Genomic DNA, 25,229 nt, shown 5'->3' with positions numbered 1-25,229 from the left:
TAGCAAATGTTATGCAAATATGGCTTCTCCACAAAGGCCACTTCCCTTACAACATTATCAAAAGCAACTTCAGTAACGGCTGTAGGTGTCTTAATTTTTTTTTCTCTCTCTAACTCAGAGATGTCTGTAGATAAAATCCCCCCCCCGTTCTTTTGTGCTAACAGAGTAGACATTGTAAACAAGTTAATGAAAAGTGAAATCCGAAAAAAGTCGGCACACAATAAGAAACTTATATCAAGGGGGGGGGGGGAGTCACTCCACTCCTTAATTTTGTTTCGTGTTTTGGAAGAAGACAAAGATGAAAGCTTAGCACGAAATCCAATAAAATCTTGAAAAAAAAAAATATGCGAAACTGAGCTTTTTTTTTTTTGTTCATGTTTGCAAAAGCGTATGTATTCGCACTGTACAAGAATGGTATTAAGAAATCTCGGCAGTTGAAGTCAGTTCTGTATTTTGTACAAAGTTTTGTTGAGCTCAATTTTTCCACTTCAATCAGTCGTGTGGAGATGTGACTTGAGACTTGATGGACTGTACAAGTTTTACTGAACTCGTATTGCTTCTTATATTACTTTGTATTATTTCCAAAAGTTTTGTTTAACATATTTTTGCATCGAATGTATTTATTGGAGCTGTATCACAATTGTAAATAATAAAGTTAATATATGCAAATTTAAGACTTTAAACTTCCCCCCCTTAAGTTCTCGGTGCGAATGAGATAACCCAATGTTGAAGCAAGCGGTGGTTTTTGACTCGCCTTCCCCATCCTATTAACATCTATAAGTATTTGTTTCCATACATATGAGCCAATTCTTTTTGACGCTTGTCGTACGCGAACTGCTGGAAAAATGCCAAACCACCCACACGTTCTTAAAAAAAAAAAAAAAAATTGCTGGTCACCCCACCCAATCCGGTGCTCTTCCCCCGCAGTGTCCTATTTATGTCCTAGGCAGACAGCGCGCACACTGCATTTGTTAGGAGGGACGGAGGAGTGGTGGCAAGCCACAAAGGAAAGTTTTGACACGACCTTCATAGGCGATGTGAAGTTTCCGTACGAAATTTATCGGTTTGCTGCCCATTTGCGCTCGCTTCTTTTAAGTCATTTCGATGAGGCGGAAGACAGCTGTGCTCATAATAAATATTCCAGCTTATTAAAATTGTCTGCTCGCTCTAGTTTCCTGGCTAATTTTGAACGATTGCTCACATTTATATCATCGGCGTCTCGGAAGCCGTTTTTAATGGGCATTGGTGGTGGTTATAGTGAGAAGACAGTGCGGCAGTCAGTTGATATGCAAGACCCTTGTGGCTATTTTATATGCCTGCGCGAATGTTTTACGTTGGCATATCAGTTCGTGCAAGCTAGCTTCTCTTTCGGCTTAGAAATCTGGAAGCAGAACAAATTTGTTTTTCCACGTCACCCTCCACCATCCCATTCATTGTTACGTGTTACATTAAGCGATAGATACTCATTGGTTGTTTCACTTTTTCTGTTTTTGAATTTGTGTGTTTTGTAAATAAAACTCGTTTGCGCATTCTATTTTAATGTGCACTTGTTTAACAAATTCGTATCACACGAAATGCTGCAGCAGCATCTTTCATAGCCCGCATTTCTATCTTTACATGTCATCATTTTACAAAGGATTTACTCGAAGTATCTTTAGGAGACAAATTAAAACCCCGTGCATTCCATTCCTCAAGTTTCGGACAAAAAATTGTGATCATAAATTGAATCTAGAAAAGAATTCGGAATAATTTTGCTTTTGTTCTAGCAGTTATATGGTGAGAAGCAATAGAATTGTAGCAGTTGTAGGTTCGGCTTGTGGTCACGTAATAAATGCCTCTTGTTTTTTAGGTTGAAGCAGACAAATAACTTATTCCAATAAGTTGTTACAGACCATCTGAATCAAATACCCAAGCTATTAATGTCTGACATTGCGCGTCGTAGACGCAATAGTTTTGGTGCTGGAGGAGAACGAAAAGCAAGCAAATAAATGAATAGAAAGGATCGAGAATGGCAAATATCCGGAAAATCCAGCATTTTACGTATTCTCTGTACCATCTGCAGTTTCCGAGTTGTCTTCTGTCCTCTCGGCACTGCACGGCCGAGGTAATCTTACGGGTCGCTGGCAAATGCAAGCGATACTTTACGCTTGTGTGGAATCAGGAGTGGAACTGTAATAGAACCTCTTTTTCCTTTCTCTCGTTTTTATTGGCAAGAATGAAGAGTAGAGATAAAATTTCTTTTTTTTTTTTCTTCTTTTTTTCCCTCGTTGCTTCGCCTGCATGGAAGGGTCTTAGTGTTGCACGTGTTCAAATATTCGAAGGATTTTGTTTCCGAGTAAAATTGAAGTTCCGGCTTTAAAATAAACGTTTGTTTTTGTGCGTATCGAAACGATCACTTTAAAAGGAGGTTTATAAAAGAGTCTTGCAGACACTGGATATCAGCATACCGTCTCCAATGAAGTCGTCAGTAAACCCCTAAATAATTGTAATTGACGATCAGGGCGAAACAGAGTATGTGTGTGTGGGGGGGGTAGATGGGTGGGTGAAAGTTCCCTTTGAGAGAAAGAAAGCTTTTGTTGTTTGTAAGCCCAGAGGCGACTTGGCCACCCGTGTTTCGCCAAATACCTTAATCCTTTTCTCCACCCCCGTCTCTCCTCCCTGACACGGTACTATTTAAACCCCCCCACCACCACCGTTCCTTCGTCTGTGCAAGAGAATATCGAGCCACTTGGCGAATTGTTGCATTGGGTGTGTGTGAGTGAGGAGCTCTCCACTGCCCATCCTACCTTCGCTGTGATTGATGAGGTCATGTGTTGGTCGCCATAGCGCCAGCAGGGCGGTGTCTTTGTGCTTCTTTCCGCCTGTTTATTAAAGGTTAGACTAGCAGCAGCAGTCGACCTCCCCCTTGGGGTTGGTCTCCGAGGGAGTATTGGGAGATGACTGCCTTCCCACGATTTTCCACATCCTCCCTTTGCAACACATTCCTGGACCTGTTTAGATAGGTTTCTCGTTTCTGGCTCAACTATTCGGACTAGATTTGTCCTCCTTCCTACCAGTTTTTTTTTTCTTCTTTTCATGATGATGGGGGAGATGTGTGCATGCGTCAGGGGGAGCGGGAATTATCCGAGGAAATCGGATACCGCGATTGTAGCTTATGCATTGCTAAGTCAAACAGAGGAAAGTCTGTATCTCTTTTTTACTTGTATAAAAGCATGGCCAGATTTATATTTTAAAAAAAAATCAAGGAAGTGACATAAAAAATTGATTTCAGCTACATTGAACGTTAAGGAAGGTTGACTTTTGTAAAATCAAAACATAATGGATGCGACTGTAAGTGAAAAAATCTGATTTTCGGTACAACATACGTGGCCATGACTGCTTTTGTAAGCTAAATGGTTCGCATCCAACTTCCTCACCTTTCATACATTATTACCATCTTGCAAAGTAGCCAGGGGTGTTCATTAGATTTTAACCATCGATGGGCGGAGTTTTTCTCCCTTCTCACTAATCTCCTAATGGATCTTTGTTCCTGTCTGCCACCTACGGTCATCATTAGAGCGATGTCTTTGCAAGATGGTGTTTCCCTAGTAACGATTCTTCTCCATGAGTCACATTCCGCGCATGCCCTTTCTGCACGTGTCATTGTTTAGCACATTGTAGATGAAGAGCTAATCACCTCCTCTCCCCCCCCCCCCCCCCGTGGCCCTTCCATTGATGGCTTTGCCAATTATAGTGTGGAATCCGCTAGTATGCGGCCCTTTAACCTGACGGTGTTGTTTAAATTAGCGATACAAAGAAAACGGACTTCGAATGTGCTGTTCCGGACGCCTTCAACTGCGCCAAAGTAGTTATAAATTACTGATAATATGAAAGGATCCCTTCTCTTGCGGCATTATCGGAAGGAATTCGGCTACGTCGAAATCCGGTATGTAAATAAATAACACATTCGCAGGCGATCGTCTAGTCATTTTCTCCGCAAATGGACCAGAGCCAATTGATAATTGTAACATACCATTGCCACAGCAGCCATATATCGTTTGTTTTAAAACAAGACTGCGAAATTTATGCTCTGACATTTTTGTTTTTCTTCTTAGTTGAGTTGTCGAAGTTAGTTTCCTTACTTTTGTGAAAAGTAACAATGGAAGAATTTAATTTACGCGGCACGTGTCTGTTTCACTTTGATTCACGTGCAGCAGAATCAAAATGCTGTTTGGCAACGAGCCAATTTTTTTTTCTTTTTTTCTTGGTCGTTTCGACGGTTTCCTTATTATCATCAGTGATTACATTGGAAGTAATCGAATGAACCTTCGCGCCGCGATGAGATTTTGAATTTTTTTAAAAGCGATATTGTGTTTTTACTCTCTAAAGTTACTGAAGACACGGATAGATAGTCAACTGTTAAGTATCAACATTTTGGTACACATGGCAATTTCTCTAGAGAATGCAGAGGCGATGGAGGTTAGCGAGAGGTTATAGCTTTAGGATATAGTGATAGCTAGTGAAGGATTCCATCTTAATCTCAGCAGACTATTTTATTACAAGAGGAAATTTGTTCAGGTAGTTTTGTGTGCTTCAAGATGTCTTCGGGCGGGATTAATAACGGTAAAAAAATGTATGAAGTGTAAACAGAGTATGGGGGCCGAGTTCTGGTTCATTAAACCACGCTTTTCGGTGGCAGTGGGTTTAGTGACCTCTCTGCGAAGATTACTGTTTAGTTGCTTCGTATTTAGTCTTTTTTTTTTTTGATAGCGAAAATTCAGTATATTACTCAGAGATGTAAAGAGTACAGGTAACCCTCGTATAACGAGGTACTTATACAACGCAGTCTACAAATTGTAGTAGCCCTTGTTGAACGCGGTTTCGATATAAGACGGTCTACAAACTGTAGTAACCCTTTATCTTTTCATATATTTTTCAACGCGTGACTTAAAAAATCAAATTTTATCTTCGTTAAATTTGCGTCTGCCAGTATCGCGCATGTAGTTATAAGTAGCGAATTTATATTAGGAAAAATTGTCTTCGTTTTCTGCCAGGAAAGCGCATTAAAAATCATAAGTGGTGTGTTAATCTCACGCTGAGCACTTTATTTTTTTGTGAGTTACATACAATATGTAATGCTTCTTTTTATGTAAAAAAAATATTTTTATAGTAATGGCCACTTAGAGCGCTTTTGCCATGTACTCGTTTGTTAATAGGGATAAACCCGCCCACTGTAAGCTGCCAAGGTAAAAATACGCACTTTATTTTATTTTGCCTAAAACATTTTTATGCATCATGTGCAATGAAGTTTACGTGCAATTTATGATTTTTTATAATTTTATACTATGTATTTGTTTCGTAGTTTGCTTTCTTAACTTACATGAATTAAATAAAAATATATTTTTGTTGGATCTGTCATTGTTTATATAATCTTAAAAAAATAAATAAAAGATTTAGATCTTAACCCTACTTTTCCTATGTGATCTGAGTCTCGCATAACGCGATTTATATAACTCGGCGTTTTTGTGGGACCTAATATCCGCGTTATACGAGGGTTACCTGTACATCCAAACAGAGCCAAATTGTTAGGCTCTGTCTGGATGTACTCCTCCAATAATAATAATCATTCTTCAGGGTAATTATAATTCTTTTCTCATTTATCTATCTGCATTTCTTATTGGGTGAATAATTGTGTTGTTGCTTACAGAAACCGGTATTTGCTATATCCATGAACCGTAATGCATTGACATCAAGTTTGACTTCCTGTTAGCTTTAAGCAAACAATTGTTACGTCATCTCTCGTATTATTATTGTGGCTTGACATGTTGCAGTGGGGGTCATGCGTGTTCACTGACATACAAGGTTACTCCAAGTAAAAATTTGCGTATATCGCTTTATACAAATACGAATTTTCTGTTCACCAGACAGGTAATTTAACATACAGCTGCTTTTTTCCGAACTTCGGTGTCTAAAAAAATAAATCGCCACATTCTTGCCGCTTTTTGCTTGCCACACGCGTTTATAAATAATGAATGAAGCTGCAAGAATAAGAACACTTATACATAACAGGTAATAACAAAGTAATCATGCATAGAACGTCCCCATGTTTCCCCTCCGTGTGTTGAAGGCTTCTTTTTTTTTTTTTTTTTTTCCAGTGCACAGCGGCGCCATCTATAGGAATGTACTGCGTTGGTTTCTAGTCTGTCCTTCAAATTTCGATAAATGGTCGCTGGGATGTGGATCCACTGTAAAATTAATTGCATCTCGGTTTCTCTTGGAATATTGCCAGCAGTGAATCGAAGTAGAAAACTCGTTTAGAAAAAATGCTTCTGTTGGATTTTGAGTGAAATTGAAAGGACAATAAAAACATTTCATCCTAATTTAAAATATTCTGGTGTGTGTGGGGAGGCTGCTGCTAAATATCTTCTTCTACGCGTTATTCCCGCTTCCTATGCAGGGTCCGCGTGTTACTTAGATGCGACTTCTTGTTAGTACTACTCCCAACCGACCCGTCGCCTGGTCTGCCGCTGGGGGGGGGGGGGGATATATTTTTGACTGTAGAGGCGTATGTTCACGGGGCCGGTTTGCCTGCTTGCGGGATGAAAAACGCCAGATAAATTGGCGGAAAAAACCCTACTCACCGCGCCCAAGACCGGCTAACTTGGCTATGCCTGAGGAAGATCCTCAAATTCCTCACGTCTACAACGGGAATCGAACCTGCGACACTCCTTCCCCAGGCATATGGTTGCGAAGCACAAAGCCACTAGGCTAACCGCGCGGTAGGCTGCTAAATATACTTACACATTTTCTGTCTACGATATGAAAAATGTAGGAAGATAGGCAAGCATTCAGAGGCTATCATTTCGCACTTATTAACTTGTACTCGACTTCCGTAGCAGTAACTACCCCATATCACGTGGTAGTGGGGAGGAACCGAACGTAATTGCAAAAAGGGAAACAAACTTAGTCGCCTTTTGTGACATTTCAATTAAAAATAATAATAATAAAAAAAAACATTTACCTTTTTGAGGGGGGATGATGGAGGATGGGAACATCGTAGAATTGTAACCGATTGGTCCAAACAATATTGGAGAACTCCGTTGAGAAATCTCAAGGAAGTTATGCAGCATAAATTACCTTCGTTAGAGTCGGATTTCCACCTGCGACGAGCAAAATAAAGAATGCGATGTTGTCGGAATAAGTTTTTTTTTTTACTGTTCCGGCGATGCCGATAACGGGCTAGGCGACCATACCACAATTACCTGGTAATTTACGACCCCCGTTTTACTGCTCACCTTGATGTTTTATTCGCCGTGGATGAAGTTTTACTGGCAGCTCGCGCCGTCGTTAAAAAGAGATCAATATTGTGTGTGTGACATGTCGTAAAAGTTGGAATCACGGTTCTGAGCACGTTGTTAGGTAGACCCACTGGGTCTCCTGCCCGACTCGTGCACGTTCCCGCAAGTCTCCACATCATTGTGTGGTTTATTGCCCGACAAGGTGAGTAGTTTCAGCTCTGGACGACTGACTTCGACCTTCGGATTACTGTATTTGCCGTTAGTCGAACCACAGTATGGACTTCAGGAGTGATATCTTTGTAACAGAGTTGTGGTCACTTTTTTTTTTTTTTTATGTCGGAAGGAAATCCAACGCTTGTTGAAATTGGGTCCCGGAAAACATTAGGCAGGATAATTGAGGGAGTATCTGCAAATCGTTGCCGTAAATCCACCCACGTGATATTCAGTCTTCTGTCCGTAATGTTTTTATTGTTTTTCTTTCAGACAAGAAATAATACCAACTTAAAAAAAAAAAATCTATTAGATAGCACGAACTACCTCGTTAAAGTGATGCTATTCCATTGTTTTCTTAGTAAGATTTAATTACGCAGGACCTTTTTGGTGGGTAAAACGGGGGGTGGGTGAATTCGACCGATAACTCACTTGAAAGTGAGTTAGCTAGTCTCGTACAGGGACAGGAGTTTTCCTCGCGTAAAATGGGTTTCCATCCATCGTAGAGAGAGAGACTTTTAGTATCTTTGTATAATAAAAAAATTCAGTCAGAAAGCCTCATTGCCAACCATCTTTAAAATTTTTTGCTTAAATTAATTACTAATTTAATTGTTTACACGTCTACGTTTCGCCAACTCAAGCTAGCATTATCAAAGGCACTTTTTGAAGACGCCACACACGGTCAAGAATGCATGATGAAATAGTTCGAGAACAAGATCAGTCACTTGTATGATACAGATTTGCTAACTAAATATATTACCCAGGACTCGCCAACTCAAGCTGGCATTTTCACACCCCATATACGTGACTGTCCTTGGTCATTTCATTCTCAGTACTCGCCGAGTGTGCGTCTTCAAAATGCCTTTGATAATACTAGATTGAGCTGGCGAAACGTCATGTAAGTTATTTACTTAAGTCATTCTAACTCCACGTAGTTTTTATTCCGTGACCCTTTTTAACGTTAAATACCCTGTTACACCCCACCTTGAACAACTACAAACTGTTCTTTTTGCTATCTCTTTATATATATTTACAAAAATAAGGTGGGATGTCAACTTCAAGATTACCTGCGAATACGTGATGTTATGGGGTAACTGTTTTTTTTTTTCGTTTGAGCAAAAATTTCGAAATATGACTTCTCCACCCTGATCCAGTTCTGGCCTCTGATTATTAAGAACTTCGTATCTGATGTACTTTATTTATGAGATGGTAAATCAGCTTAAGACATAACTTTCAGATTAGAGGAGTGTCTGAGATTGCTTTTAAAAAATTACTGAGTTGAATTATGATAATCTTTCCTCCACAACCAGCAATGCTGAAAGCCGTTCTCTGTTTTATATTTGAACAAAAATAAATGCCACTATTCATTGAATGACACAAACAAGAAAAACCATCAGTTTCGTGAGTGGGATCATTTGTCTCTCGGTCCGCATAGTTCTACTCTAACATTGACACCACCTGCTAAGTAGTGGTTTTAGAAAATGACTATGCAGAAGTATTTCTGTTGGTCGCCTAGGGAACCGGTGTATTACAGGTTTTCAACTTTTTCGTGGGTGGAATTTATGTGGGCGCCAACAATGAAACCAGTCATGTGATCTTATCCGCACTCTCCGAGCTATCTTATAGTTTCAATGAAATCGCATTCGTTTGATATTTCCGTCCACATAGAATTAGTTAAAGGTCTTTGTAGTGTCCAGTGAATTTCCTTGACCACCTGCAACAGCCATCACTCGGAGCTACCTGTGATTTATAGACGGCCATTCCGGTCTTATGGACGGAATGCGTTCCTGCAAGTGTACCCCCCTCCCCCAAGGACTTCAGAGGGGGAAGAGACGCTCCTCAGTCATGCTCCGACGCCCCTCGGGAGTGATCTTTATCAACATACCTGCACGTGCTTTTTTCTTTCCACTTTGTCGCTGACTGTAATGTTAAGAACCGCTCCTCGACCCCCGTATCCTGCTGGCTACTTCCCGCTTCGGCGTCGACTCCCGCGTTCCATGTTCAAAAGGCAAAGGCGAATTCGTTTCTCATTGTAGTTCACTACGTTTTGCTTCTCTCCCCCACCCTCCGATTTGAAGGGGGCAGTGAGGGGAAAAAACGAAGGTTTTTTTTTTTGAAAGGAAGACTGCTGAGAAATATTTCGTCCTTTACACTAGCAGTAGTTTGAGCCCCCAACTGTTTGTATTTGATGCCGTCACACGTTAATAAATAAAAAAAAGGTATCTCCATGCTTCACGCCATCCCATTATTCTCGTAAAAATGGCTTTCCCAATACATTCGAAGCTCAACAATTTCGATTGACTTAAAATAGTTTCATGTTTGATAGTATGGGTATATTGCACTGAAATTTGTAAATATTTCTATTCGTTTAAATTGTAGAGAATTAATGAGGAATTTTTTTTATTTTTATTTTGTAGGTGAACATCTGCGGATTTGTGAGCGTGGCCTTACGTGTTGTACCAAAGAAATGGAACATAAATTGAGCACCCATAGCAGGGCGGAGTTCGATCGTCTCTTACAGAATACCATTGCCGATGTCAAGAACATGTTTGATACTCAGTCGCAAAGATTCGACGGTAGGTGGCGCTCGCTTTTCAGTTTATGACTGTGGTAAAACATTTATTCAACTGCTGTGAATTCTCTCTCTCGCGCACACACACACACACACACAACTAAAAATATTTCTCATATGGCGGCTTGAGTTCCATAACTTTCTGTATCAGTCCTCTCTCCCATTGAAATGTCAGCTGTCGAAGAAGTGTCGCACTTCTTTGACCTCCGGTGATTGACATTTCCTGTACTCTGCTCTATTAGTATTTAGCAGCCCCGTCAGCAAATACGGGAGCAAGATTGAATGGTTTCTGATGTGATAAAACTCGCTTTCCCGCTTTGGTGTTAAAACTACTTGAACTTGGAGATCAAAGGTAAAGTGATGGGAAAACTGAATTTGTCGCTAGTCCTAGCCGAATGGAGGGGGGGAGGCGCTTGCCTCATTGGTCCTGTCGTGGAATGGCCTTCCCCAAGTGGATGCCTCGATTATTTGAGATATAAGAAGCAAATGTTAATTATATCAGCTCTGGTGCGTATGTGTGTTAATACTTGGAGATCTCGTTGTGATGAGCTCTGTTGATGATGGCACCTCCCCCCTTCATTCTAGAAGGCCACTGCCTACAGCTCCTTTTTAAACAGCACCTCTGTCGTCTTTCTCCCGAGCAATATTTGTCTGGAAAGAGATCCAGATTCACGCCGAGTCTAATGGAAGAAAACCTTTAAGACTTTTATTCGGCATGGCTACGTTCGACAAAAGTCTTTTCTGAGGGACAAAAAGGACCATTTCAATCCGTCATAAATAAGGCACTGCCCGATCAAACTGACAGTTTCAATTTAGCCTTTGCAAGAACTCAATTTAACGCATTTCGAAATTTTTGTTGCATATATTTGTGGATCAGTGTAGCAAGTCATATGCAGACTTGAACATTCCCAACGTTATTCTCTGTAGCCAGCTGAATCAGCCATTGATAGAACAAGGCGACATTACCACCTCACTACCGGTTTGGGTAACTGAGTGCCCCATTTACGGTGTGTAGAGTGGTTGCATATTCTGTTTCCCAATTAGTAGAGTGTTGATAACCGACTTCACTCGCTTCTTTGTGCGTCACGTCAATCTACCACTTTCTCCATGTCTTCGTTTAATTAATCAGAAAATAAATCCATGTTACTCGTCCACGACTAGTGGGTGTTGAATATAATACGAAGAAGTTACCGAAGATCTGTCGACCGATATTTATCTCTCCACTCCTTTTTTTTTATTTATTTGCGGTGTCTCTCGTGCATGTTGCGTGAATGTTTTGACGTAACCCAACACCGTGTCTTCTGCCGAAGGTAACCCCCCTCGCACAAGAGAGATTAATCAACACAAAGCCACCAGAGAGCGCTTTAAATTCATCAAAGGTTAAGAAGTTTTCCGATAGCGTTCGTTGTTTGAAATAAGAGACAAAGCGTTGAGCTTTGACAAATTATCGAGGAGAAAGATATCGGTCTGTAATTTCTGTCAAGGAGCTGTGGATGGTTGTGATGAAGATAGATGGTCGGGAGGGGATGGAGTTGCGTTTCGACCCATGAATGGGAAAACAGGGGGCGGATTTTTTATTTATTTTTTTTTTTTTTATTTTTATTTTATCAGTCCGCTGTTTTTATATGCGTCAACGGAGACGTCTTATTTGGTTTTTCTATATCCCATATTTTCATTATTACTATTATTATTAATAATAATTCGATCTTGCCGAAGTTTTCCGTTCCAAGAAAGAATGGATCGAGTAAGGTTTCGTCTCTTGGGTATAATAAATCTTTCTAAAATATTCCTCGCGTGGAAGGGAGGGAAAAAAAAAAAAACTGTTGCTTATAAAGCATCACAAATTTATCTCCAGGAGAGCTCTCGCTGAAATATGTACTAGAGTTTCGGTCTTACCGCATCTACAATATTTATAGGAGGCTGCCAACAGGGTCAGGGCAATGCAATAGTTCTTCCGAAAATTTATTTCAGATAAGTCTTTGAAGGTTTTTTTGACAGGACTTGGATAACGTAACGGGTTTTTTGTTTTGAATTTTATTTCCAGGAAAAAATCAGTAGGCGGTGGTGTAATTCAATACGTTTTTTTTTTTTACACGGAATAATTTTTGAATCAATGTTGTTTTATCGACCTTTAAAAATCTGGCTTTTCTGCAGAATATAATTATTACTTTTTATTTTAGAAAATATTATAAAATTTTCTGAAAAAAACAAAAACAAATCAAGAATGATTAATTCCTAGAAATAACATGTAGGTTCGACAATCTCATACGATGTCTACCATTGTTTAACAGGCCATCTTGGTTTAAACAAGGCCAGTGCCATAGGCGGAGCCTCCATAGCTCAGCCAGTATAGACGAAGCCCTTTGGTCGGAAAGACGTGGGTTCGATTCCCGTCAGTGACGTGAGGAACCTTTATCTGGTCTCTTTCGACTAAAGGTGAGTTAGCCGGTCATACGGAGATAGGGGTGTTTTCCACCCAGAAACTTGGGTTTTTTGTCCTCCAGAACAGGCAAACCGACCCTGTGATTACACATGGATTACAGTCATGAATACGTCCCAGCCATATGCCGGTCTCGTGTCCGGATAAAATTGGGTGGTTGGGGAAAGCAATGATGAACTACCCTGTAAAAAATCTCAGTAGGAATATTTTGTGGGCAATGCCTACAAAGTCCCCCTATGGTCTGAAACGACTGAAAGGGAAAATCAGTGCCATTGGCAGCTGCCAAAAGTTATTGTTGTTTATCATATATAATGTTGACTGTGTTATTCATTATCTTTTTTTCCCAACAGAATTCTTTCGTGAGCTAATGGAAATATCAAAGAAGAGCTTCCACGAGATGTTTGTTCGTACTTACGGTACCCTATACGAAACCAACTCTTATATATTTAGCGCCATGTTTGACGATTTGGAAAAGTATTACCGCACTGGAGGAGTGGATTTGGCGGACGCCTTAGATAGCTTCTTCCTTAGTCTTTACAGGAAGATGTTCCAGGTAAGTTATTCATATTCATAGCCCTCAAGGGCATTGCCACTTCGAGGTCTGTGGAATTTAACATATTTCTTATACAAAGTAATTGAAGAACGTCTGGGCTTGAACAATCTCAATGTTTTTATTTGATCAGGTGCTCAATGGACAGTACACTTTCAACGAAAAATATCTTTCTTGCATCAGTGATTACATGGATGAGATGAAGCCCTTTGGAGATGTCCCGCAAAAGCTGATTCTTGAGGTGAAAAGGTCGTTTATAGCCACCAGGACTTTCGTTCAAGCATTAGCCGTGGGCCACGACGTCGTCAGGAATGCCATGGAGGTAAAAAGAGTTTTGTATGTCTAGACTACGCTATCGTTTTACTTGTTGACGGCGTGTTGGTGCTTCGCGATGAGTTGAATAACAAATAATCAATATAAAATTGATTATATAAATACAAAGCATTGAAATGATTTGCATTTTTGTTAAATGATAATATAATTAAATATCAACAGCGAACGAAGACTAATTTGGACTTGGATAGACATAAAGGAAGTTAGTAAAGGCAATTTGAAGAACTAATAAAAGGATTGCACGCGAGTTGTTAATTTTCAGAATTCTCAATACACCGCCGTATCTCTGATACATCTTATTATTCGTAATGCTGGGAAAAGTCTTATAGATACCCGATTTCTATAAAAATTCCAGGAACTTGCACCACCGGAGCGCCCCCCCCCCCCCACATCTCATCGTGTGCTTCACAGCGAACATTCCGATCCCAACCAACTGCTGCACGGAAAGTCACTAACCTTCTGACCCCTTTTCCTCCTCGTGTCTTAAAATATCGCAGTGGGCGTCGTTGTACCCTCATAGATAGACACTGTGGCACCTCCGAAATACCGCTAGTTTAAAACGGACATGGTGACACTTTTAGAATCCTCGTCGAAGAGAGTGAATTTGCGAGTTTTTATTATATATCACTTATTTTACTTTTTGACTGACAGGTGGCACCACAGTCTGTATAAGGATTAGCGAATTCTTATTTGAAAAGGAAATTTCGGTGATATTCAGTTATTAAACCAAGGACAATAAAATCGGCTTTTAAACCCAAGTTTTTCCTTTTGGACAAACGTTCCTAAAAGATCGGTTGGGATCTGTTCACTAAGATCTACTGTCGTTCTGGCATTGTTGACCATATTCCCGATTTTTGAATTGATGTTTGTGAGAGATGGAGATATTTTTCTAAATATCGGCTTATATTTGGGAAACCCAGATATTGCGGGAGATCCCCCCCCCCCCAGCAATAAAGGATCTCTCTTCTCAATACATATTCATAAATGGAGATGTCGTTGGTAAATTGCATTTCCTCTGTTCATATATTTCATGAGTTTCCCTAGGTTCGATTCTCTGTACTCCATCGAATGCTGTTGTGTTATCTCTGCCATGTCTCGATTTCCTATTCACTCCTTCCGATAAGGAAACATATTGTACAGATTGCCCGGACGCGCGCGCGCGCGCACACACACTCCGTGTCGTCTGTTCTAGCACTCGACAAGATTCAATCGGATTTTAATCTGAAGTGCCAATCAGGAACTGTTTCCTCTCCATTTGCTCTTTCCTGCGCCTTTTCCCCCGGCTGTCGCTTGTCACAATGTCCTCTGTCGGCAAGGGTCATTACTGTAGGTTGTCACAGTCAGATTGTCGCGTTGATTAGAACTTGTTGACGAGGGGGGGGGGGGGGGAGAAGAAAAAAAAGTGTAAGACAGTGCATTCATCTTCTGCACAAGATAGTTTCTATAACATTTCGGAGTAATTTATTGACGTTTATTGAGTTGGGAATACGACATCATATTCCCCAATGTCGTTTTTCTTCCGGCTAGGAATTTTAGCCTTTTTTTTTTTTTTTTTGCGAACTTATAGTTCAAGAAAATCCTTTTGGGCAGCTACCGAACGTCGTTCAAGTTTGAGATGTTAAAAATACGGTTTAAAATTTAATTTTAAGTAATTAAAGTCTGTCCGGAAAGAATATACATAGCAAAATTCTGTCGATAGCATAATTGTACTTCCCTCGTAATCATTATTGTACAACAATCAAAAGAAAATGACATTATCGTTTGGCAGTTTACTTCATGGCAACATGCAGAATTTATTTCGAATGAAACTTCCGTCTGCTAGTATAGTCGAACTCACAGTACTGATGCTCGCCTGTTACGACTTCATCAAAGTGTCAGACGAAGTGCCAGGAATGATTTCGTGCTCGGTATAAATGAATAATCGCTATTAAATATGCACTTACAAGGGCAATAATTGCCCATAATTCGCCCTTCAGTCCTTGACAACTGGGCGAAAAGAGAGAAAGCATTAAAGCTGGTAATGCTTTATAAATTGGCACAGAACTCGATCGACTTTGCACTGTTTCGCGTAACCTGTTTAGCCAACTCGTGTTCATTAATAATATACGAACGTCTAATCATGCTAATTCGTTGTGTGTTAACGCCTCGAACTTCGGCCTAATAAGACTTTCATCGCGTCTTTTGGAACGAACTTTTCATTAAGGAAATTAATATCGTAGCTGTTTAGATAGACTTCACAAGTGAACGTTGAATCACGACAATCAATTTTGGAAATTAAAGTCTTATTAAATGATTAAATGTGTGATTTAATCTTGATGGTCGACAGGATACGAAGATATTAAAAATGAGAATAATTTGCTGGTAGCTTTCCTATTTCCAGTACAAAATGCTGTTAATTAGCAAACGAACCAAATTATTTTTAAAAAAAAAAGGGTCATATTCACATTGATCTTGGCTGGTTGTTTGCAACAATGAAATATTCAGCACGCCATTGATTTCTCGTGAATTAACCAAGCGACAGTGGAAGCAAGAATTGAAATATCCAACAATGAAGCTTACTCTGAAGTGACAAGCTAAACAAAGGCTACATAGTCATTCGAGGCTGCACTGCTTGCCTAATTGCACGTGTTTGCACCCGAAGAGTCGCAAACAAACGCGACTGCTTCCGAAAACGAATCGACTACATGCATATACTACTAAGTACCACCCGACTCCTGTCGGTGTAAGTCAATGAGGTGGAGTGAAGCGAGAATCATTAGAATCGCACACCACCACCAAATTGTCTATCGCTGTGGATCAGCCTGTTTATGCAAATTGCGAGGAATTTGATAGAAAAAAAAAATGTAGAGTCAGAGGAGCGTAACTCTTTACCAATAACGTCATAGACGTTAGTTCTGCAGTCGTTTAGGTGTATATTACAGTCCTCAGGCGTATTTGATGGTCAATTTTCCACGAAATACTTGCGTACATCCCTTCGTTTTGATAACTGGAAACCGTTTTCACCTTCAACCCCAATTGACTAACCGACTTAATCTTTTAATGTGGATTATATACTTAAGAATAATCGACTATCGCAGTTTGGACACATGGTTAGTATCTTGCGCGATTTTCCCGTCAGCTATCGATGCTAATAGACGTTAATAACGTTAATACTGCTTAAACCAGAGCCATTGTTTTGCCACAAGCACTTTAGTGACGGCGTTATCAATGGTTTTGTAGTCATCATACTTACTCACCTTTTATCAATTGACAGTGACGGTAAAATAAATAAAATTGTTTAATACTGGTCGCAGATAACGCTTGACTTTGGTACATTTTTTCAAAATTAAAAAAAAAAAAGAAAACGAATAAAGCTATTTTTCATCGCAGCGATCTGTTTTATGCGTGGATTTATATTTTGTATCTTGAATATTGCTGGTGAAATGTAATGATATCAAACAAGCTAATTTAGCATGCATAATAAAATAGGCTTCTCTAGACGGGTGTGACGTAAATGTTTCCATGACAATGGATTCTGCGTAAATTAGATGAGCAGATCAGTGTTGAGATGCCCATTGTTGTCTGCCTATTTCTGCAATAGGAATTCAACTGTTGCTTGCTTTGAAGTTAGCATTCAAAGAGTGTAAGCCATTTGACTGTCAGTGTTAATTAAGTGCGATGTAGCGACGCTGTTTTATTGCCGATAACGGTTTGTCACTGTCGACGCTCAATCGGGTTGTTCTGGAACTTTATTCTTTTAAATTCTCCTAAATCCATTCACATTAATAGGCATTCAACGCAGCCTTTAAGGAGTGACGCCTGATTTGGCCTACTTTAAAAAGCCTTTCGACCCATCTTCCGTTGCCCTCTGACCTCATACTTGACGGTTTTAAGTGTCCTATTAAGATATCACGGTCACGTTTAAGCAGTCGTTTCGACCAGGGTTCTGTTTGTTTGAAACTTTACTCCCTGGCCACGATCTCGCCGCTTGGAATGAAGATAGCTTATCATTTTTGCTTCGGTAATTTCTGGTCACGTTGATGGTTTGAATCGACATCACGACGCCCTTTTACCTCTGGCACGTTACCTCTTCTGTCCTTGTGTGCGAGTCGAAAATTGGCCTCACCTGTCGACAGTCATCCAGTGAGCGCTCGCTGTCGGCCATTTCTCTTGTCGGCAAAACGTAATTAATGATCTGCAATGTTAATCGAACTGTGCTCCGTCGTGAAGAGCAGCAGAGGCCGACGAAAAGGAGCAGAATGACAATAAATATTAAGCGGAAATAGGCGGATTCGTTTTTAACTGCACTGTGGATATTACCAACACTTTTGCCCATTTCCGGTCGTCTGCTAATACATCATATTTAATTGTTTGGAGCAAACTTTGTTCGTTGCATTGTTGGCTCTTGTTGCTAAGTTACGAAATACGTAATCCCACATTTTGACCAATAATGTGTTACAAGTAAATATGTATATAAAATAAATATATACAGCTATTTTTTTCCATTTTTTTTTAAATATTAAAACAGCGTTGTAATAAATGGCAGGCGCTCTTCAGTAGTTCGAAGTCGACATTAACAGTGACGTTAAAGAATCAGGAAGTAGTCGGCACGCCGTAAAGTGGTCAGCCTAAGAGGATATTGAGCCTTATTTGGGTCGCCGCTGTCCTGTTAGCAGTTCACGGTACCATTAAGGCGAAGAGATCTTGGACTGACTGAAGTGCGGGATAACAGAGTTACCTTGTTAAGAAGCTGGCTTTGCCGTCATTAACGAAGTAGGCTGCAGTCTGCTAGATTAGTTCTGATTACAGCGATACGAAAACGCACTCGTCGGCAGTGCAGGGCCCTAAACTGGATTAACCCGGGAGATTGATTTTTGGCCCATTTCCTTTTACTGCGTGCAGCCAGTTTCCGGTACTGTTCCCCCCGAGGAAGTTCATAAATCATCCGAAAGCGTAGATTTAGTGGACCAAGTTTTACCTCTTTTTTTTTTTTTTTTTTTTGGTTGCATTTGCGTGACGTCATGCGGTGATTGTTTATTGAGTTCATGATTACGGTAACTGACAGTCCGTGATTGATAACGTATTAAATATAGAAGCGTAATTCCCATCTGCGTATCAATATTTCAGGTCGGTGGGTACGTAAAAATGAGCTAGAAAGGGCGCGCGACTCGAAATGCTCATCCACCTGCGTCTTTGAGTGCCTTCGCGAGAAGGCGAAGGTGGGTCTTAATTCGGAGCGTGTGCGTGCGTATCATAAATTTCTAGTTTAAACGTGGTTTTTGTACCTTTTTTTTATTCCGACATTACGCAGTAAGGTGAAGCTCATTGTGACCGCTAATTACTTTCCTTTTCCCCAGCACAATAACATAACGTGTTACCAGCAATAACCAGGTTTCTAAGAGTGCTCCGGTTACTATGGCAACTCGTATCCCCCCCCCTCCCATCCCCGGCTTTATTACAGCGCGAGTGCACACGTTTCCAACCGTAGCGCCAATTCGATTCATGACGGAATTTCTCGGCGAACTTTTGAGCCATTCGTGCCCAAGGAATTCTCGGAGAATGGTTCCGTTTGTGCGGGATGGCCAGCGAGGAATTTATCTTCGTAAATTTGACCTTACGTTCAGAATTAAAACCTTCATATATATTCGATGTAATTAAGGAGATAAATAGCGTGTTTGGGAAACGGTGCTACGAGGCTAATGCCAATTTGATTTCCTCAATTTTTAGCTTTTCGACGATTTCGTCCGTTTCTAAAAGCTCTCCGGTGATTTGCGAACTTCTTCACTTTTGTCATCCACTTAAATGTTACCGAGTTTGGATAACGTTACGTCGTCTTTTCTCGTCCATTCAATACTTCGGTGTCTCCCTACGCGTCTGTTATAGCAACTACTGTCGTTTACTAGCAGTGCGAGAACATACGGCGTTTTCCGGTCTGTTCCCCAACTAATGTGTTGTCTAACGAACGGTTTAAAGACGTTGAACAATTGTCGTGCTTATCCAACAGGTCAGCCGGACTCGTGTGCAAATTACCCCTTGAAAGGTGGCAATTTACGGAAAACAAGTGCGTTAGGAATTTTGGAGGTTCCTTTTTTTTTAAAAAAAAAAAAAACTAAACTAGGTTTTCAATCGTTTTGATAAAATATTTACTCGTTTGTGACGTCACATGTTTCGCTGTAGCCATAAAGTCGCTTTGTGTAATATCAAATATAAAAACATACTGTTTGTGCATTTATCACCTCTGAACCCAAGATACGGAATCAGTTTAGGTTGTATTTATGACTGACTGATTTTTTTTTTCTAAAAGGATTTTGTTTTCCATCATAAACAGTTTCAGTTATCAACGCCAGCTAATTGTAAACTTTCATCGATTCCGCTCTGTAAACTGTAACCTCTGGTCGTAACCCTCCCTCCCCTACTCAGTCATTGGTGTTCTTTTTAAAAGCTGATTCATGAATTTATTTAGTTAATTCACAGATTGCCAGCGTAACGTAAACTTTAAAGTCGAGGCCGGAACTCCCCCGAACACAACTTTGAACTAGGGGAGTGGTTTAAAGTGATATCCAACTAACCAAAATCACCTTTGCAGTGCACTGCTGTGGACATGGTAACTATTATTCACAGTTACTATATTAATATGCTGATACACGACCTCGCGCGGATAAAATTAGTAGATATTAGTAGTATAATTAGTAGGTTAGACTAATAAATTTAGTTTAATCCTTTATCCAAGCGAGCAAACAAAGTTTGCTCCTGAAAGTATCTTCAAGTGAAGATACTTTCAGGTGCAAACGTTGTTTGCTCACACTTGGATAAAGGACTAAACTAAATTTATTATTATAAGATAACGTGATTTGATTTTTTAGCAGTGCTTGTATAATCCCAAATGTGATAGCTTTTTAAATGTGTAAAAGACAAAAATGTCATTAATCTTAGTTATATTAATTGAAATACATGATGCATTAATAATATAAATGTTCCGTTTTAGATGGTAAATAGATTCGCACCGGCCGGTGAAAATCGTCTCGATTATTGGCGGCCTGAAGTGGCTTAAAAAGGTTCCGTGTTTGGTCTCTAGAGCAGGGAGCAGAGTTTCGGGGCTGTACCAAAAAAAAAAAAAAAAAATGTATAAAATTAATAAAAAATAGGGAAAAAAATCTAATGTACTATATAGACTTACAGCGTTTGGTGACTGGGAGTCACATTAAAGAAATTTCTATATTAATGTTTATAATCTGGTCAAGTGTGTGATCTATAATTACTCATTGCCTGGATATTTCTCTCCATGCACCGAATAATAATGAACTACACTGTTGTTAAGAATACAAAATGTCTTCCTTAAAAACTAATCTCTCAGACCAATCTTAGCATTTCCTTCCTGATATTAGCTTAAACATGATACAGTAAATGGTGGAGCAAAGCACCCTTGGAATTATCGGCAGCGCTCCAACTTCCAGAATCTCGAAAACCGGCCCATAGGCAGTGTTGAGGGGGAGAAAGGACGGAAAGCATGCAGATTTCCTGGAAACTGGGACCCAGCGAATGTGATCGGGAGGAGCAGGGAAAATTAAAAAAGCGTATGACCTCGATAAACGGGGGAAAGGTCGTGGTGGACGAGTCTGACGGGGAGACAAAACCGGGCGCAGTTGGATATTACACGACTTTGGTTTGCAAAAGATAAGACAAGGAAATTTCCGATTAAGTTGACGTGAAAAGTTAATTTCGGGAGATAGTACAAAGGTCAAAGTGCATGAGAATGATCCCTTAATAACTTTGGAATTGCCAGTGATCGATGTCGCGGTTTGCTGTGGAGGGGGAGTTGGAGTAGTTGGAAAATGTTAACGTTTTTGTGAAGTTCATTAATATCACGTCATAAGATCTCGAGGGGGGGGGGGTAATTCAGATTAGAAACAACGCCTTAGATTTTAAAAATACCAAAAATTTATAAACACACCGCTTGATTTGGAAAATTTATTCAAACCTTATTCTATTTCTGGTCACTTCAACAAAATAGCGCACTTACATGTTACCGCTGAGGCTTGTGTATGAGATTCGAAGTTTTTCTGCCAAAATAGATGGAGATAATCTTCCACAAACTCGATCTTTTCTCCTTCCACAAGTGGGAGAGAAACCCTTAGAAACACACTGTGGCTTCCTGTAAAATCCACAACCCTCTCTGGATAGGTCGAAAGCTCCAGAAATATTGTGTTGCGAATTTCTTATTCAAAATTTGCGTGTCACAAGCAAACATAACGCGAGAAATTTTCTCGATTTTATTTTTAACACGAAGCGTCTGCTGTTTATTATCAGATTTCATATCTTGATTGTCTTAGCATTTTGTATAAATGAAGAAGAAACAAATACAATGGAAAAATTATAGAAATCTCCTTCACTAACTCAAACAAACGAAACCAGCATGCGCCTCTGTTTTTCTCGGTGAAATTCATTTCCAAACAGCGATTCTGACACTGCTGCCATCTGGAGACGAACAGGAAAACAACTCTTCTGAATATTTAACTGTTCTGTTTAAAATGAAATTTTAGTTGCCAATAAAAATAGAGGACGAATGGTTTAAAGATACTCGTTTCGTACATGGCCTGGTCTTTGGTTTTCCAAGGGAAAATGGGATTTTAAATTTTAACCACCGTTAATGGAAGCAGTAGGAATATGTTGGATTTTGAGACATGACTTATTCACGACACTTCTCAATAGTGACCTGGTAGGTACAAACGCGCGGGGAAAGCAGCTCGAGGCTATTAGCAGTCCTTGTTTGTACGGTTGAAGTCGCCTCTCGTTTGCTCTGCGCCAGATAGATGTTTCCAATTGTTTGTGTTCGCAGGCTGTTTCCGGCTCCTGTTTACATTTTCTTACGTCTTTCACGTGCAGCGCGGCCCACCGTCTGTCTGCACATACCGAAACACGTGTGCCCCTTCACTTTGCAAGGTAAACACAGCACTCGTGGCTTTCACTCAGTTGCCGAGGTCCGTATCGTTGCGTAAAAAAAAAAAAAAAAAAGGTCGGGAAAAATTCCGTGCGTCGAGAGAAGCCGTCTTTGTTAACCTGTTCCTGCATTAGGGGGCGGAGACGCGTGGAAAATAATGGTTATCTGGCGGAACAGGTGCTGGGGTACGCAGCCGATAGTTTATCACGGCCTTGTGTGGGTTGCCGAGGGGAGGTTACAGGACTGATTTAGTATCGCTTCTTCAATCCCAAGGTGTGGGCCGGGAAGACACTAGAACGGAAAGCTGAGAGACTGACGCAAGTTGCTTTCCCCGCCTATTTTTAAGTGATTTCGTTCTGTTCTGTCATCGTGGGGATGAATTTCCCATGTTTCGTAAGGCATAACTTGCTGTGGGCGTATTTTGCAACTTATGTATTTGTTTTAACAAATTAGGTTCGTTTTCGATACTTCAGTCTTTTCTACTGCTTTTCCGTTTCTGGGGAGAAGGGAATAAATATTTCAAACCTTTTAAGGAGCGTTGTAACAATTATTTCCCATCCTCCACTTCTTTACCATTCCTATTCATGTAGTAGTTTGCTTTACAACATTGTGAAGTTTGCATTAAAAACAACGACAACTAGAAACTATTATTAATTTTTTTTTTTTTTCGCAAGCAAAATCCTGCAATGGGGAAAGGGGGTGTGTTCTTAGCTGTCAGAAAACGAATTCAATACGGAGCCTGTAATTATTCTCATGACAACTTCACTCTGATCCGAACGTTTAGTCTCTATGCATGTTTTTACCCTTTTGTACCTTTTGGCGGTTTGGATAATCGCTGTTTGTGTGGGGTTGTAATCACCGTATCGGCGTCTTTAGCTCGACGACGTTTTTTTTTTTTTTTTCTTTCTTTCTTTATATAAAGAAGCAGCGCTATGTTTAGTAGGGAACTATTCATGGAGGGGGGGATAAAGACATAAAAAGGACCGATAGGTGTATCTCGACCACATCCTTAGCATGCGGCATCTTCTATGCTACTTCAGACCGGACGCACATTTAGTCACGACTTTGCGCGCTTATATTTTTGCCGTCACTTTTTTTTTCCCCTCACTTTTTTTTTTTTTTTTTTTTTTTTTTAAGCGTCAGCGATGGGACGCTTATCAGTGGGCGGCTTTGTAAGTGCTAAGTGCGATCGTTACACAGATTGACACCCGGTACTTAGTGAACCCCATAAAGATTAAAAAGATACCGAAAGTATGTGGTTGATAGCTCGGATTGCTGACTGTGTATGCTTACCCCCACGGGCATTCCTCCATAAATGGCAGTGGATCTCTAATTTAACGTGTCATCACGCCCAAATTGTTTATTAGTGCCTTCTTCATAAGGAGTTGGTATCTTAAACAGGTGCGGTGTTCCCCCCCCCCGCCCCACTTCCCCGCCGAAATCTGTGAATGCGGTAAAAAATTATAGCATTTGCGAAGGTCATGTTGTGCGTCCACATCCTGTTACCGCCTGCTGTTGACAGTTTTTGAGCAAATTAATGCCAGAATTGGTACTTTTCTTACACGGTAAACAAGTATTACTCCTATAGACTTTAGATAAATCTCGTTGTTGGTGGTCTGAAGTTGCATACCAATATAACTTCGATGTATTTGACATCGGCGCATAAAAGTGTCACCTGCCATGATCCGATAGTCGTACACGTAGTACTAATAGAAAATTAAATAGTATTTCTGATTTATTTTATTATATGTAATGAAACCATAATTTAACAACTTTATCCTGAAACACATGTTTTATCATTTATATTTACATTTCTTAAACATTGACATGTTTACGAAATCATTGACATTTCTTTGTCAGTCGGGTTAGCTAAGTGGATAACTTCTGCTACGAAAAAATAGCTTATTTGTTTGAAACCATATGAAAAATTCATATTGTTTCAGGCCTCCAATAAAATCATTGGTACCAGAAAGTGAAATCGGCAACATTTTCCCAGCATTCCATTTTGCATCAAAATTTGAACCCATATTTTGTTCATAACAAAGTAGGGATGCTCCATAGGCCAAAAATTTCAATAAAAAAATTATGAAATTTAAAAAATTGTTTACTTTGACTTAAAAAAAATAATAATGTTTAAAGATGCCAAAATAAAATATAGCAGATAAGAAAATAAGCCAAAATGGGGGGGGGGGGGAATCTTGAATAAGTTTATGTGGATTAAGAGAAATGCTAAACTGTTCATGTATAAAACTCTTCAAACCAGCTTTAACTTACAGATCTCCAAGTTGTAGTAGAAATGAACACAGTTGATTAAATACTAGATGCCACAAATAGGAGAATTTCAATAAAAATTAGGAAAGTGAACATAATGGATGCTTAAGTGGCTTGGGAAAAAAGTTTCATGTTTTGTTCTTCAGAGCAGGATTTCCAGACTACATATTAAATAAAACTGCAAAAAATATATAATGTTAATAGAAAAATAGACATAATTGGCAGAATCATATTAAAAATGAAGTAATATCATCATCAGCATTCATTGTGATCAAAATTAATCTTAGGCCAGACAGAAATGTAAGATCTGAATTTAGAAATCTGATAAATGATTAATTTGAAAGTAAACGTTTTGTAGAAAGTTATGATAATGTACTGTAAAATTTCTTGTGGTGAAAAATAGAAATATTTTTCACCTATATCGATTTTACATGGGCCATAAAATACACATAATTAGAAATGTATTGTAGAATGATATGTAGAACCACAAGCAATTGTAACTTAAAAGATCAGACAGGATTAGGATAGTAAACTTGAAGGTCAAAAACAGAAGGTCAAAAACTCAAAGGATTATGAGTTTGGGAAGTTTTGGAAGGAAGGCCAAGGGACAGCAAATGATATAAAAGGCAGAGATTGAGGGGTGAAAGGTTCTCTCATTT

General features: G+C 39.7%; 1 protein-coding gene across 1 annotated transcript in view; it reads left to right on the top strand.

The window, feature by feature from the left end:
- The window catches only part of LOC150093260 (glypican-6-like), a 162,572-nt gene that overhangs the window by 94,196 nt on the left and 43,147 nt on the right, over window positions 1–25,229 (top strand). The window contains exons 2-4 of the mRNA XM_090413449.1: window positions 9,905–10,063; window positions 12,850–13,052; window positions 13,183–13,371. Of these exons, the coding sequence (XP_090269575.1) occupies window positions 9,905–10,063; window positions 12,850–13,052; window positions 13,183–13,371 (551 nt within the window). The remainder of the gene's footprint in view (window positions 1–9,904; window positions 10,064–12,849; window positions 13,053–13,182; window positions 13,372–25,229) is intronic.

Source organism: Typopeltis vanoorti, chromosome 24 (assembly GCF_054136105.1).
Source record: "Typopeltis vanoorti isolate ZY-2024b chromosome 24, IOZ_Tvanoo_1.0, whole genome shotgun sequence".
Taxonomy (NCBI): domain Eukaryota; kingdom Metazoa; phylum Arthropoda; class Arachnida; order Uropygi; family Thelyphonidae; genus Typopeltis; species Typopeltis vanoorti.
Note: the sequence above shows the minus strand (reverse complement) of the source record. Positions and strands in the feature narration are given on the sequence as shown.